At 52.6% G+C, this 16,624-nt stretch overlaps 1 protein-coding gene across 1 annotated transcript; it reads left to right on the top strand.

The window, feature by feature from the left end:
• The first annotated feature begins 380 nt into the window (after nt 1-380).
• Nucleotides 381-10,094, top strand: NUDC (nuclear distribution C, dynein complex regulator). The gene is made up of 9 exons (XM_032202349.1): nt 381-490; nt 1,695-1,772; nt 4,170-4,373; nt 4,823-4,906; nt 5,252-5,365; nt 5,813-6,007; nt 6,631-6,714; nt 7,053-7,171; nt 8,984-10,094. Exons 1-9 carry the CDS (start codon nt 395-397, stop codon nt 9,033-9,035), a joined length of 1,026 nt encoding a protein of 341 aa, XP_032058240.1. The 5' UTR covers nt 381-394; the 3' UTR covers nt 9,036-10,094.
• Nucleotides 10,095-16,624: the final 6,530 nt, after the last annotated feature.

Below are 16,624 nucleotides of genomic sequence, written 5' to 3'. Positions count from 1 at the left end.
ACCCATCCCCACACAGGCTGCAGGCCCCAGCCCCTCTTAGGGCCTGGGTGCGCGGCCCCAGGAGCCGTGCGGGAAGGGGGCGGCGGGGGCGGCTCGGGGCCCACCGGGGCTGGGGGGATCAGGGCCTGGTCCCCCGAGGCCTCCCCAGGCCCCGCGGAGCCTTCTGGAAAGGCCCAGGCCTCTCCGTTGCCATGGCAACCGCGCCCCGCTCCTCTCCTCCCGCCCACCCCAGCGCTCGGCGACCAATCCGCGAAGGGAGCGGCGGGGCGGCGCGCTGCGATTGGCGGGTTGGAGAGGCGAGTGCGGGGCGAGCTTCCGCTCTCTCACCTTCCGCTTCCGGCGGGCGACGGCGTGAGGGGGCTGAGGAGGCGGCGGCGGCGGCGGCGGGGTCAAGATGGGGCTGAGCGCGGAGGAGGCGGCGGAGCAGGAGGATCGCTTCGACGGCATGCTCCTGGCCATGGCCCAGCAGCACCAGGGCGGCGTGCGCGAGGTAGCGCCGCCGGGCCCGGCGGAGGCTTCGCCGAGCTCCTCCGGGGGTAACGGGGATGGGCAGGCGGCGGCCCTCAGAGGAGGAGGAGGAGGAGGAGGAGGAGGAGGAGGAGGAGGGCCCGGGGGGGCCCCGCGCAGCCCCCTGGGTTCCCTCCCCCGCCGCCGCCACGGAGCGAGGGGCCCCCGTGTGTGGCCTCCCCATGCTGGGGGTTCTCGGCCTTGGCGGCTCCACGCGTGGGGCTCGGCCCCAGACCCGGGCTGCAGAGCGGGAGAGGCACGGGAGGACGGAGCCGCCCCGGCCCAGTTTTGCGGTCCCTCGAGCCCCCCGCGGGTTGTGGCCGCCGCCAGGTGCCGTTAAACGAGGCCGCGGCTCCTCCCCTCCTCCTCCTCGTGGGGCGCTGCGGGGGCCTCCTGCTCCTCCAGGCGGTGGCTCCTGGTGGGGAGCTGACCTGCAAGGAGGGGTGTGTGGGAACAAGCCCTGCACCCAAACGTGGGGACATGGTGCCAAACACAGCTCCTCCTGCCCTTGTGGAGCTTCAGGGTGAAATACTGACAAGACATAACTCCTAGGGGGAAAAAAATTAAACCCACTGAGAGTCAAATCCATTTCCTTGGGGGTATTTTGGGGTGGCAGTTCATAACTGCTAATTCACCAGCAACATCTGGAAGGCAGCGAGACAGTCAGAAGTAAAAAGCTGAAACTTTTGGAAATAAACGGGACACAGCTGGGGGGTGGCTTGCACACTTGGAGAGCAGAGGCAAGGAGAGAAGCAGAATACAGAGAACAGACAATATGTGAGCATCTGGATACGTTCATTTGTGTGTGTATATATTTATATAAAAGTACATATGCGCACCCAAAGTTTCTGCATCAGAGAAATCTGAGTAATAGTTTGGAATGGCAAAGTAGGTGTATCTCCAAGGTGACCTGAGAATAAACTGGTTGCCCTCTCTTAATGTGAAGCACACACATGCCTCAGAAACATGGGATCCAGGAGCTGGATGTCCATAAAAGCCCTTGGCTGTTGTCTCTGGGAAGCAGTCACAGGGTTTCAGCATGGTCCTGATGCAGACACAGATAGGAAGGGCACAATAAAGGCTGCTCAAGAGACACAAGGTGCCTTGGAGTGATCTGGTCTCACTGCTCTTTTTTTCTCTCTTCACCCCTTCTCTTCCCCTCCCTTTCCCCGTTCCCTCTCTACCAGCTTGTGAACACGTTCTTTAGTTTCCTGAGGCGTAAAACAGATTTCTTCACTGGTGGAGAAGATGGCGTAGCAGAGAAGGTAAAAAAAAACAAAATCCATGCTTTTTTTTGTCTTATTTATGTGCCGTGTCTGTGCCATGCTAAGGCTTCCCTTTCTGAAGGCCCCAAACCCCTTTAATGCACTTGGGGACGGGCAGCCTGTGATGCTGATGAAACACACCACAAAACAAAGCAATAACAAGCCGCCCCGATGTGAGGTGAGGCAGGATTGCTTGTCCCAGCGATACCGTTGATGCAGGTTTTTTTTTTTTGCCACGCTGTGGCCAAAGGCTTGTTTGGAAAGCAAATCTGCCAGACACACTGACTTAACGGTGACAGACACTGCAGGAGCGATAACCCCAGGTTACCTTGTTTGTTCACCTCAGAGAAAGCACAAAGTCCATGTCTCTGCACATGCGGCTGCACCTCTGTCTCCGGGCCACGGTACCTGCCTGGACTGAGCGAGCCCAGGGCTCTGAGCTGCCTCGTTGGCAGGCAGAGTGTTCCAGCAGGAGTTAGGCAGGCTCTCTGGAGATTTCTTGGTTGTACTCACCCATGTGGTGGCCGTTCCCATCTCATTTAGCACGTGAGCTGCTTTGCAACGCTTGGCTGGAGGCTGTGGTGCCCCTCGTCTGCCCGCCTGGCTTCGAGGCTGTGGGTGGTTAACGCAGAGCTTACAGGGGAGCTGATGGGGGAGGGTCTGGTGCTTCTAGATCCCAGGCAGTAGGGAATTGAGGACAAAATCTGGAGTGCTCGTCTTCTATAAGGGCTTTCTGGTTTACTGGAAGTCCCTGTGAGCAAAGCAGGCACTGCTCCCATGGTGAGCGCGTTAGGGAAGGCATTAATTGCTAACACAGGGCAGTATGTGTGCTGTCTAGTCCCTGGAGTGGCTAAGTGAGGCAGGTGAGGGAAAGGAGATGGTTCCAAAGGAAGAATGAGGTGAAGTCTCCTGTTTTCCTTAGACTATGAGAAATCTCCCAAATTCCTGGGGACTCTGCTCCCTGGGACTGAAACTGAGCAGCAGCTTGGAGATAAGCACTGGCTGGTGCTTCTGGAGCTCCTGGCTACTGCGGTATCTGTTAAAATGCTTTATGCTCTGCTGAAAAGGTGCTCAGCACAAGGGGTCTGTGACTCCATAGCAACACCACAAGTTGCAGAAGCTGCTTCCCTAATCCTGCTGGTCCTTTGGCATTAAAGACGAAGAGGAGAGGGTGGGAAAGTCACTGCCTTTTATGCAGCCCTTGTGTAGAGCGAGGGGATGTGATGGCAGTTGAGAGAAATGCAGCACGCACACTTGCAGGCTCAGGCTGTGTAAATATCCTTGCTCCCTGGCTTGTCGTGCTGTTAGGAACAGGAGCTGGGAGATGCACGTCCTGAATTCTGTGTCCTAGGAAACGCTGGGCTCGGGTTGCGTAAATAAATCTCACTTTGCCCTTTAAAAACAAAGCAGGAATAGTTGGCGGTTGGTTACAGAAGCGCACGAGGCCTGGGTGCTTTGAGCTGCTCTGGAGAGGTGCTGATTCCTTGCGGGGTTTCTGGGATATACATGAACAAATACCTGGAACCCCTGTCTGAAAACACTCCGATTATTTCCTCAGATTGTCTGCACTGTTTCCTGGAGCAGCCAGCAGCTCTCATACGTGCTGCTCTGCACAGTATTCCCTGGCATTATTGACCACGAGGCAGTTGCTCTGGCTTTCTGCCTGTGTACTCAGCTTTCCCCCTGAGCAGTACAGCCATTTGCATCAGAGACCTTGGGATTTTGCTTTTCAGTCACAACAAGAGCAGTTGTAGTTAGGTTTGGAGCAAAGATTTTTGGAGGAACTTGACCCTCGGTAGAATGATAAGCTTCCCAATTTTTTCTCCTCATAACACTGATGTTAAACTGCAATGCCTATTGATTTCTGCTTGCTGCCCTTTGCTCTTGCAGTAGTAGCAACCTTTCCAGGAGCTTTAGAATTTCTTCATTGAAAAGGTTTCGTAATATAGATATTAATAAGAGAGGAACCTCCATCTAGTGCCTGGGGAAAGCTTGGTTGTGGGAAAGGTCAGAAGCAGGTGCAAAAACTAGGTTTAGTGTCACCGTTCTTCCAGCTCTCATAGGTGTACGGAGAGTGGTCAAATGGCTGGGTTAGGCAGCTGCTTGTCCTGCTGGAAAAGCACAATGAAGAGCACAAATGGAGAATTTAATTGTTATTTGTTTTTATCTCCATTGAAATACACTCCCTAAATAAGAAAGAGCTAGGAAGAATTGCATTTAAATACTTCAAGCTTTCCCCCTCTCTGGATTTTCAGTCAAATGATGAGCAAAAATGAAGGGAAGTCACATCAGTATGGCTAACATGTTCTCAGAGCCTTAGTAGATAGTCATTTGGGTTTGAAAAAGTGTCTTTTTTTTTTTTTCTTAAACCTTTTGTTATGTGTTCCTGTCTTTCAGCTGATCACAGACACCTTCAACCATCACAACAAACTAGCTCAGAAGGAGCGGAAGGAGAAGAAGGCTCGTCAGGAGGCAGAACGGCGAGAAAAGGCAGAGAGAGCTGCGAAACTCGCTAAAGAAGCAAAGCAGGAAGCGAATGAGCCGAGGATTAAGGAACTTACAGACGAGGAAGCAGAAAGGCTGCAGCTGGAAATCGACCAGGTGAGAGCAGCGCTTGGCACGTGTGGGTGCCATCCAGGTCTGGGCTGTCTCCTCTGTTTGCTGGCACGTAGTTCAGGTAGTGGTGAGTGATGTAAAAGGCTGTGTCTGGATCCCCAGATAGGAGCAGGTGGTGTGCTGCTAACGTAAATTAACCGAGGACAATCACTGCGTTTTGGTGTGGATTTGCCCATAAGTCACATCGCCTTTCTGCCCTTGGCAAGGTGTCTCAGCAGCATCCTCTGTTACTGTCATCATGGCGAGGGGACTTCCCTTCAGCAGTATCGCTTTCCTGTAACACTGGGGACTGAAAATTCCCCATCGGTCTTGGTTGTAGCTCTGAGTCTGGCTCTTCAGTTTGAGCTGAAGAGGCTGAGGCCACCTAGTGTCAGATCAGCAAGTGACACAAAGCATCAACGCTATCTGAGCCTGTTCATTCTTTTTTTAAACAGAAAAAAGAAGCACAGAAAGAGGTTAACAGCGTCCCAGTGAAATCCGCGGAAGATGAAGGTGAATCTTCAGATTCTAACAAGCAGGTAAAGCTCACCTAGGGACTTTATGTTAGACTAAGAGAAATATGTTTCTGGTTAACCATCAGAACTCTCATGAGTGTTACGGGATGTCCAGTTTGGCTTTCTTTGGGAATATGCACTGAAAAAGATCTTGCCTTTGTCATAACACAATTTCCAAAGACTTCAACACCTCTTTTTCCCCCTTGTTGCTGTGTCTTAATAGAGACACCTTTTCACTGGGGGTTAAAGTTATGTGAATATGGAATATGTGCAGCTGAAATTCTTACACAAACCTGGAATTGTTGACACAAGTGAAAGATACACGGAGACTTGAAAAACCTTTCTTTACACTTCAAATTGGTTGTTTAGGAAACAGATGAAGAAGAGGAAGATGAGAAGGATAAAGGAAAACTTAAACCCAACTCTGGCAATGGAGCTGACCTTCCAAACTACAGATGGACACAGACTCTTTCAGAGCTGGATGTAAGTATTGCCTTATATCCAGGGTCTGAGGGATCTTAGCCAGGAAATAAGAGGAAATGCTAGTAAGGGTAACGGACCTGATGTCCTGTATCTTATTTGCCCATGGAAGATTGTTAATTGTAGTTATTGGCAGCATTTCAGTAGCTGGGGCAGAGCCTGGTAACTAAATACAATTCCCAGAAGCTGCACTTAACTCTGCCAAACCTTGGTGAACATGGTTAAGATGTTAAAATCTGCTTCCCTTCCACTGAGATATGTTGGCCATCCTGTTGCCAAATTTACACACATATCCTTTCACTGCCCGCTTGCTCAGTACCCTAGGGAAATCATTGAGTACTCGGTCTTACTCTGGTGAAAGCAAGGCAAAAAGCCTTAAAACAGCAGCACAAGAGGGCGAGGAGAAACTGCATTGCTCTGCTCCTCACATCTGACCTCTGTCTGGTCCAGCTGGCCATCCCTTTCAAGGTGAGCTTCCGGCTGAAGGGGAAGGACGTGGTGGTTGACATCCAGAGACGGCACCTCAAAGTCGGCCTGAAGGGCCACTCGCCTGTTATCGATGGAGACCTTTTCAATGAAGTGAAGGTGGAGGAGAGCTCCTGGCTGATTGAAGACGGTAAAACAGTCACCGTGCACCTGGAGAAGGTAAAGCAGAACAGACTGGGGAGAAGCGGGGCTTGTCTGCCTCTTACCTAGTGAAATGAGAGGCACGAAACCAGTGAAAGCCCTGGGCTTTGTGAGCTGAAACAGAAGAATCGTGCTTGTCCTTTGCCTCTAATAGCATCACTGATGTTGTACAAACTGAAATGCCCTGCTTCCGTTTTCAGCCCAACTTCATGCTAATCCAGTATGCCCAATTGATTGCTAAGCAGGTCAGGAAAACGTGTAAGGAAATCACTAATTTTAAAGTTGTGCTTTAGTGGAATAGCGCTATTCTTTCACATCTGTTAGCGACATGAAAAATCCAGGGACAGACCTTACTGCTGCTCCTGTCCCTTCTGGGCCTCTCCAGGTGATGTGTTTGTAATCCTCCTTTGTTGTGCCAAACGTGACATGTAACATGCTACCAAGATTTGCCAGTTGTGGAAATTCAGGCTAGGTAAAGTGGTTAGAAATGAAAGTAATGCCCTTTATTCACGTTCAGATTTTACTGACATTTAGAAAATTGTCAAAGTTTGATTCCAGCGTTTTTTTCCTGTGATTGAGACATAAAATTCCAAGAACAAGTCCAGGAAAAATAAATAATTTTTGCCTCTTCATTCCTTCAGATCAACAAGATGGAATGGTGGAACAAACTAGTCTCCACAGACCCAGAGATCAACACCAAGAAAATCAATCCAGAGAACTCAAAAGTAAGAACTCTCTGTTTTACTGAATGGAGCCTTCTCGTAAATGTGCTTGTGCTGAGGTCACGTTCAACTTCTACATCTTTGTTCTGCTAGCAGTACTGGGAGCACTGATGCATGTGATGCTATCGTAGAATATAAATGCTCCCAGAACTTAAATGCTCCCAGAACTGCAAGTGAATTGAGCTGAATTTATAGATTAGTATCTGTATAAGTATTTCTGAAGCCTGTGCACACAGCACCATGTAACACCAGTGTAGTCGTGTTCTCTGCAAGCAGGCTGTGTGTGTGTGTGGGGGTTTGAGCAAGGTTATTTCAGTGTTGATAGAAGTCCTTGGTTTCAGTTGTCAGACCTGGACAGCGAGACTCGCAGCATGGTGGAGAAAATGATGTATGATCAGCGACAAAAATCCATGGGCCTCCCCACATCTGACGAACAGAAGAAGCAAGACATTTTGAAAAAGTGCGTAGAACTGATTAATTCACAGATCCTTGCTTTCCCATACCCTTTCCTTTCACACATATCTAGCAGTGCAACCAAGGAAAGAACGGGTTGGCACTCAGTCCTACCTGAGTTCATGTCAGCAGTTAGACAGTCATTGGCTACTCACCCGTGTCTATAAAAGTCAGTGGGTGTAGAAAGCCTAACGGGAAATTCTAGGAACAGCCTAGCTCTGGCTTTGTCTTAATCTGCTGATTTCAAGTCCAGAAAGCATGTTTGGGCATGGAGGTGCCATCTCTGCTGAACTTTAACATGGTCTTGATTGTTTTCTAATCTCCTGCTCAGTAGCACAGATAATCTCCCCGCTCTACACACCTGCCACCAGACAGCTGTCTCCAAGCCCGTAACCCTTTTATGTCTTTATTGCCCTGTTTGGCATAAACGCACCTCGGCAGGGAAATTACTCACAAGGGCTCCCAAGGCCACGTAGGAAGGCGTGGAGGCGAGTTCTGGATCAGGCAGCTTCCTCAGCAAGTGCAAATCCCCATCTTATCTCAGGGTTGCAAGGAGGATTAGTGTAGCTGGCCTGCCTTCTGCACCTGACTCCTTTCCTTCCTTGGCTTATCTGTGCTGGCAGAAGCTTGGCTCTGATCAGTGCACTGAGTTTAGGGTAGGAAGAGACTTCTAGAGCACAGCCCAGACGTCCTCAGCACCTGTGGAGCTGATAGCATGGCAGGCAGCCCTCGCCTCCCTGGAAAGTGCACATACAGGATACCTCGTTGGCAAAAGTCACTCGTTCAGCTCCCTGCAGGTTTGGCTTGGGTGCAGATTGGCTGGTAGAGAGCGGATAGGAAGTTTAGACTTTGTTCAGGCCAAAGTGGACCGAGTGACACCCAGGTGGGTGCTAATCTCTGCCAACGAAGCCCTCCTGGCTGCTAAACAAGGACGCTACTCCCGCAGCACAGATTTCCGTGGAGGTGGAAATGCTGTGGTAGCATTTTGGGGGAAAACACGAGATGAGAGCGTGGAAGAAGAAGGGGGCCTGCCCTTGTGCTTTGTGTCTGCTTCCCCCATGCGGTTACGTGTTGTACCCCCTGGTGAACTGCAGGGCAGAGGGGGAAGGTGGGAGCTTCTGCGTGTGCTAATACCTCGCTGCTGAGCACCCGCAGGCACAGCCTTTTGTTCTCAGAACCTTCTGATGTGGCAACCTGTGTCCAAATAGTCCAATCTGCCGGGGTTGCAGGGCATCTGTAATCAGGTTGTACCTAGCCTGAGAACAGATTTCTCTGGTCGTGTGCTTCGTTAATTTTCACCGTCGCAGCACCGGAGACATTCCCGGTGTCTCCGGCAATGCGTAATGCAAACACGTTTAAGCTTAAATCATAATCTTCCCTTATAATCTCCCCTCTGCCCCACAGTCAGGGTCAGAGCTGCTACGTGTCTGTCCGAGAGGTAACAGTTACAGGGTGTGTATCTGATAATTAATAACTGCCATGTGTCTGGGCTTGCTGACCTTGGTGGCTGGTAGGGTTGCTAATATCACTGACCTAAGGGAAGAGTGTTTGGAGATTGTGGCCCGGGAAGCTCAGTAACACAGTCCCTGCTGTGGAAGGTGTGAGGAGGAAGCAAACTTGATAGCACAGGAAGTAGGGACGCCTTAAACCATGGGAGAAGGCTGCCTCGAGCCTGAAAAGTGGAACAGGAGCAGGTTGCACGAGCAACTTGAAATGGAATCGAGGGGGTGCTGAGTTCTTAGGCACTGCGTGTCCCTGAGGGGAGCTGTTCTGTGGCTCCTGCTGACTGACCAAGCTCTTACCTTTGTTCTCCTCGCAGGTTCATGGAACAGCATCCAGAAATGGACTTTTCAAAGGCTAAATTCAACTGAGTCCTCCTCTTTTCCTCCCCTCCCTCAGTCAGCCCATCGAACGGGGCAGGATTTGTGTTGCCGGATAAGTAGGGATCCCTTACCTTGGGCAAGTAAGCACTTCCAGCATCCCCACCTGAGCTTGCTGTGGAGGCAGCTCCGTGAAGTCATCCTCAGTTGTCCCGTGTCAAGCAGAACACAAGGCCACAGAACCAGCCTGCAGCAGTTCCAGTCAGAGCCATCTGCGACACTTCCCAAACAGCAGTTAGCAGAGAAGGAGGGGCTAGAGCAAAAAGAGCATTAGGGCTACACGAGCCAGACTTGAGAGGCTTTGGGACATACCCTTAATGTATTGCTTAGCTTAATCTCCTGGCTCTTCAGCGTTAGTAATCCACGCTTTGCCATATCAGTTCCGGCAGCAGGTTCTCCTGAGTTTTTACTCCCTCCCCCTTCTGGCATTCTTGCTCTTTTGTGAAAACGAGGGCCGGTTTATTTCTTGAAATAATCCCTGTTCTGCCTCCCTGGGCCTGGGAAAGGAAAGCAGTAGTATAAAAGTCACCCATTGCAGCTCCTCCTCATTGCCATAACCCAACATTTTCAGGTAGCAGAAGGCATCATGCTGCTGTCTGGAAACTGAATGGAGAAAGGGTAAAAACTGGTTCCCTTCTCCTCACCTGTAATGGGCTCAAGGGTAAATCACATCTGAGCAGAGGGTTTCGTGGCTGAGCTGCGCTTGGTGCCTTCCACCCTTGCTGCTGCTTCTATTTGAGCCAGAGGTGGAACAGTTTGGACCCCACGGGGCTCAAGGGAGAGCTCCTGTCCCAGCTGGAGAGGATGACCTGCTGCCCTGTGGGAAAGGAAGGCCAGGAAATCTGTGGGTACGGGCAGGGAGGGGGTCCTTGGGGCGCTGCCCTTCCTGGCAGTGCATCTCCCGGCCCTTTTCCAAGCGCCTCTCTCCCTGCCGACCGCTGACAGGCATTGCTGCGTTCTCTTCTGAGCTCCTGCTGACGAGTGGCATTACTCTGCATGTTCGTATCTTTGTTAAAACTGCGGTGCAACATAAAGACAAAAAAAGTGGCATATTTTCAGGCAGAATGTGTGGTTTCTCCTGTGGAGGGCTCGCAGCAGCCCGGGCAGGCTTGGGTGCAAGCTGGGAGGGGGCAGCGCCTGCGGACGAGGGTGCCCCAGGGTGTTGGGGCTTGTGATCTGTGGCTATTTATGAATTCCTCTCTGGTTCCCCGCTCCTAACATTTGCTCCCCAGCTAAGGAGAAGGCAGCAGGAGCTGCGCGCCTTGCTCAGGAGCGCTGAAAATCTCCCTGCCCAGCTTAAACCCCCAGCTACGACCAAGGCTCATGGCTCCAGGCTCCACCTAGCAGCGTGTGACTGCTGAGGAAGCCACCCTTGCCCCAAGTCTGCTTTATGACAACCGCATGAGGAAAGTGGCACAAAAGCCATGGTTCCCGTCAGTCCTTTACAGGCTACCCCAAAATCCTGCTGCCGTGGTTCTTGCTTCTACTGCCCCGGGACGTTTCCACCTCCTACCAGAGGGAGTAGGCACAAACGGCTGAAAAACGTGCTTGGGCAAAGGTCAGCCTGGCATTGCACCTGGCTTATTTGGATTTATTTTTCGAACAGGAGGACGTTGTTTGCATTCAGTCTTCCACTTTTACAGGCCCTCAGGGTCAAAAAACAGCCCCCACCCAGCCAAGCAGTGACCTTGTGTGCGAGGACTCGGGTCAGGGCACCTACGTCTGGCCTGCCCTCCCCCCTACCTGCTGGGATGGAGCAGCTGCACTCAGGATCTTGCTGCCTGGCAGTCTTGGGGTTACCTTGCACACCTCTGCCTTGCTGTACTTCACTGAAAAAGGGGAGAGGGTCTTGTGTATTTGTAGAGAAACCAGACCACGTGCTGGCTTCAGGGGCTCTCAGCCCTGGTGTGAATGTAGCTGCTCCGAACCACGGTGTGTGAGCACTTGGGCTGGGGGTGGCAGAAACAAACTGCAGTGCTGGGGGTGCAGCGAGCTTCCCTCAGATCCCAGCAGTGCTTCAGAGCAGGGCTCGGTGCCGTGCTGCTTCCCGGTGAGCAGGAGCTGGGGCCGGGCCCTGCAGCCGCAGCGGAGCCGTCCAGCCAGCAGCCCCTCCTGCAGAGCAAGCACAGGCAGGCACCAGGCAGCGGTCATAAAGCGGCGCGGTGCATGGCACCACCCTGAGCCCAACCTTGGGGACTTCCCCGGCACCACCTCAGCCCTGGAACCCGCACCAGAAACCCCAAAAGAGACAGCAGGGGCTCGGCAGGTGGCTGTCAGCCTGGGGCTGCCTGGACTAAATGCAGAACTCCCGTGAGTTTTACCAACGCCGTTACCAAAACCCCAAATGTCTGCAGCTGCTCCTGTCCTCAGCCCTTTGGTCTGTACCCGTGTGAGCCCAGGGCAGCCGTTGGTGTACCCACGACTGAAACTCTGGAGTTTTCCAGTTCAGGCTGGCACGAGTCTGCACGCTGCTTGGGGTCACTGGCAGGAGGCAGGCTGGGAAGCGGCTAGGCAAAACAGAATGAAGACCAAGAAAAGTCAGTAAATAGCAGGAACCCTGGAGGAAGCTGCGAGAGGATTTTTTGGGGGAAGAAGCGGCGCCGTTTGCCTTCCTTTCAGGCACGTAAAGAGGAAAGGCAAACAGTTCTGGGAGAACTGGGCCAGAGCTGCAGCTCTGAACTGGCGGTGGGTGAATGCCCTGAGCTGTGTTTGTGAACTGCGGGTGAGCCGAGCGCTACGCCTGGACTTCAACCCCTCCAGCCAGCGGAACAGAAGGTGTTTCTGCTGCTGGCCTTGTCCTCTGCAAACCACCCGGCTGCCTCCGACTTTCTCTGGGCTGAGCTGAATCCCAAGCACCCTTTGGGCCCCGGGAGGCGGTTTCTTCTGGAGCAAACAGCACCAGGGTGGGACAGCTCTGGGCCGGGCAGCTGCAAAAGCAGCTCAAAGATTGCAAATCCCTCGGGCTGAGCTACCGGAGAGCCCCGACTGCAGCCTCCTGCTCACGAGCCATGTGGGGAAAGTGCCTGCTACAAGGGACATCGGGGACCAAACCCAACAAATATTTCCTTGTCTCCATTCTCAGCAAACATCTCCCTGCCCGAGCTCTGGAGGAGGCAGCTCTGGAGGGTGGCAGGAGATGAAGGTCCCTTGGCCTGTCACACCCAGGTCACATCTCCCAGGGAAGCTGTTTCAGTGCTGCCACCCCTTGGAGCAGCGGCTGCCAGCGCACCCAGGGCTGCACCCAGGGCTGCACCCAGCCGCAGCTCCCTCGCTGCTGGCTTTGGGGCTTCACCCGTGGCTCAGAGCAGAGGCAGAAGGGCTGGAGCTGAGAGAAAGGCTCCAGCAGTGCCGTGGGACCCAGCGAAGTGGCTCCTTTCCTAACGTAGAGCCGACTCTTCCCTCTCCCAGCCTTTAAAAACAAAACCTTGAAGGCCCGCAGGCTCTGTGGGGCTTCCCATGTGTTAAAAGCTTCTTCTGGTCTTTTGTCTAGCACCAGCTCTTGGCTCGGCCTTTGCTAATGACAATCGCAGCTCAGATTGCTCAGGAAACAGCCCAGGCTGCAGGACGGCTTCGGAAGGAGCACTGAGATAGCAGAACCCCAAGGAGGGAAACAGGCACGAGGGATTCACATCAGTTTTGCTTACTTTGAAGAGAAGCCTCCACTCCTCTGTCACTGCTAAGGACCAGGCTGTAAACCTTTGGGGAAAATTAATCTGCTTTCTACCCCATGAGCTGCACTGAAATAAATCCTTCGGTAGCTCAAGGTGCGGACGGGGAGGTTTCCCTAGCACAGAGCAGTGTGGGTCTGCTCCGATCAGAGCCACCGAGCTTCCTGAACCCTGAGCCGAGGAACCTGTTGGCAGTGGGGTGTTGGGGACTGCGGCACTGGGTGCTACTGGAGGCACTGGGTGCTACTGGAGGCACTGGTCCTGGCTGCAGCAGGGAGTGCTGCTTAGCACGGCGAGGCCACGTGCGCTGCATGGTCTCGGGGAGAGGCTCCTGGCAGAACCGAGCCCAGCAAAACCGAAGTCTCTGGGAAAAGGAGGGTGCTGAGTCATGCTCCCTAAAGGAAGCACCCAGGCAAAAAAAAAAACAACACATTTCTGTGCGTTTAGCTGGGTAAAGGGACTTGGATTTCTAAGATCTCTTTGGCCACCACGTCAGATCACCCAACAAAACACTCGGCGCTGATGCTCGGAGCAAAAACCACTCCAGCAGCAGCTGAGACGGCTCGGTCAATGGCAAATGACCTTCAGCAGGCAGCCAGACTGCATTCATTCCCTGGGCAGCCGTGAGCAAGGCAAGCCAGGATCAATGCCCGGTCAATGCAGCAATCCAACGCCCCAAAGCGGGAGAGGCACAGAACACAAGACTGACAGCGAGAGAGGGAGCAGCTACGAGATCACAGTTCTAAAGGCAAAGATTTCAGATGTTTCTAGGAACAGCAATGACCTTGCAGCAGGTGTTTTGAACAAGCCAGCAAGTTTGGGGCAGGGGATGAGCTCCTACGCTGTGCACACACAACCCGAAGCATCCAAACAGCTCTGGTGGGCGTTCAGGAGACCCGAGGGAAGCAGGAGCAGCACCGTGCACCGGTAAGAGCTGCTCTGCACCACCCCACCTGGGCAAACTCCCTCGCAGGGAAGACCGGCCTCCTCCAGGAAGAGCACTGCAGGAATTCAGGTAGAAAGGACAGAGGACAGAATAACGTGGCCCAGGCTTGCAGGAGGAACTGGCAGGGCAGCTTAGGAGCCGGTGGGGACAGCAGAGACAGCAGTGACACAGCCACGTCCCAGCACGGTGCCAGAGGCTGGTGAGCACGCTGCTGTGAGCAGCCTGTGCTCTGCTGCCCTGGGGCCCCGACAGGCTGGTCCAAGGGCTGCAGGGTCAAAGCATCCTCTCTGGCAGACCCTTTCCAGCTGCAAAAAGGCAGCATTTACCTTTTTATGGGTTTTAAATCCTTCCAGGAAACATCTCTGCAACAAACGCTGCCTGCTGACGGGGGGAGGTCGGGTTGAACTGCAGTCGTTGACCAGAAGTGGGACAGAGCCAGCAGTCACAGCACCTTCTAGCAGGAGGTTTCTACGCCCCCGGGGAACAAGTTGGAAATTCTCCCCCCAGGCTCAGCTTTCTGAACATTGCCCGTTGGGTTTCCCTACATGCAAACAGGCATTTCCCCAGAGCATCCCTTATTTGCATCTGGCTTTCCCATGTCTTACACACCTGCTCTGCATTCAGTCCAGGAAATAATCCCCCTGTGCACACAAGTGCTCCCAGCTGGACAAAATCACCTCCGTGTTCGTGCTGCTGGGAGGGCAGAGACCTCCCCCTGCACCAAGCACCCTCCTGGTCCCTGCTCCCCCAGCACCAGTGCAACGTGAACAGAACGTAAGAGACAGAGCCCGGGTAAAGAGCACACCTTCTGCTTTATAAAAAAAAAAAAAAAAGACTGAATTAGATTTTAAGGGTGAGGACTGCAAAAGAATCCCGCTAGACACCACAGGTGCACCAGCTTCAGGGACCAGGGGATTGACAGTGTTCCACCTGAGGGTTTTTTTTTTTGATTTGTGTGTGTTTTGCAAGTTAGATCCATACACATTCACTCGTGGTACACAGACTAAACAAAAAAAATGGGCCACTGCGTCTGTGGTAGGCATCGGTGGCTCTTTGCACGTCCATTCTCACCCCCTCGTCTCCAAAGCTCCGCCGCAGAGCTGTGTGTCAGTGTGACCCGTGCCGACGCCTCGGTGCACAGGTCTAAGTAAACTTGTCCAAATTATGTATGTACAGCTCCGTTTGGAAGCAGGAAGCCCAGCGGGTCCGTCGGTACACGCAGCATTCGAGGAAGGTCACCAAACACAGCTCATCTGGGAGTCCCGGGCTGTCCTGGCCTCGCGTCTCTTCTTGCATGAAGAGGGTTTTTCACAAATGGCCAGCTTTAAAAACAAAGCAGGGAGGGGAAGCCAAACCAAAGTCTCAGTCTCTCCCCTTTATTGTCAAAATCTCTCCAGTCAGTGTCTCAAGGTGTGGTCTCAGAAACGTCCATGATTTATGAAAGCATGCTCCGAAACACGAGCAGTTTACAAAAACAGGCTCTAACAGGGACTTAAACTGTACATTTCAAAGGGCTTTGGCCAGTTAAATAAGCTTGACTGCTTACGTAAGGAACATAATCCTCTCCCCCCACCAACACCCGTACCCAACCTTTTGAAGAGTAATCACAGGCTACGAACTCAAGGCACATTTCAGTTCAATTAAGGCACATTTCAGTTCAATTAAGGCACAAAAACATGGTCCACACCAAAGCACGGGACCTATTTTGGTTTCCCCTCCCCAAAAAAACAGCGGGTGTGTTTATTCCATTGCCGGTAAATTCAACTAAGCATTTTCGAGTCACGTCCAAGGCCACCCGAACATATAGCCAAGTCCCATGGCTTCTCATGTTTACTTTACGATAACCAAGTGGCAGCAGCAGAAAGATAGCGCTTCCTCGTGCCGCAGCCCTCAAGGTCGCCTGGCTTCGTGCCCTCAGGTTGGCAATTCCGCATCTTGTGCTCGTTACTGGCTCTTAAAGAAGAGCAAAGGGAAGGAGAAGGCTCCGAGTGCCCCCAGGGGAAGGCAGGACCAAGCAGCTCCTCGCAGACCCTTTGGAGATGCTCTCCAAGGGAGGCTTTCCTTCAAAGCGAGCCACTTTTAAGGGAGTTTCTGGCAGAACAGTCCAATAGCCCAATTCTTAATCACAAAAGCCTTCAAATGAACTGATTCTCTCACTCACCTGCCATAACCCAAGTTCAAGGCTCGCCCCAGCAGTCAGCACCAAATGACACCAAGCCCGATGGGGAAATGCAGAGGGCTTGGCAGTTGAGTGAGAAGAGCTGACTGGCGTGCAAGCCACAGGTCACCACGTGCAACTAGAATACCTGGTGCTGGTTGTTCACATCAGATTGGCAGCAACTGGGAGACGAGCCGGGTAGCAGTCCAGGCATCTCGCCACCCTCCAGTTGGCACTGACTATCTTGGGAGACACGCCAAGAGGCCAAAGGTTAAACGAACCACGTTACCTGAACCTTCTCCTTACAAGGCAGCAGGAGATGACACCGCTGAGGTGTCACCAGGAAGGTGTCAGGAGGAAGAAGGCGTTATCTGGCCACTGCAACACCACGGACAGAGGACTTAACGCTCCCAGGACCACCAACCCAGCCCCTTGGCACAGAGATCTGGGTCCCTAGAGGGCAGATGCTTGGCTTTTGCCTCAGCACCATCACAATCACAGAGACACCATCTGATTATTCCCTCCACAGGTTAACTTAAGCAACGCCAGAAAGCAAAAACTGTACAGCAAATTCTCAAAGCAGGGAAAGACCTGGGCCACTGGGCTTGTTGAAGCTAAACGTGAAGATAGGAAATAAAATCACAGAGGCACAAGTTATCCAATACTTCCTTGTCCATCTCCTCCCTGGGCACACATTCCACCTCCCAAGTTCATCAGCTCCACAGTTCACTTCCTTGATGTTCTACATTGTCCAAAAAAAATAAAAATCCAGTGAAACTCAGACAGCAGAAGTAGTTTGGCTTCAACA

The sequence above is a fragment of the Aythya fuligula genome, chromosome 23 (genome assembly GCF_009819795.1).
Source record: "Aythya fuligula isolate bAytFul2 chromosome 23, bAytFul2.pri, whole genome shotgun sequence".
Lineage (NCBI taxonomy): Eukaryota > Metazoa > Chordata > Aves > Anseriformes > Anatidae > Aythya > Aythya fuligula.
This window is presented reverse-complemented; position numbering and strand designations above follow the sequence as displayed.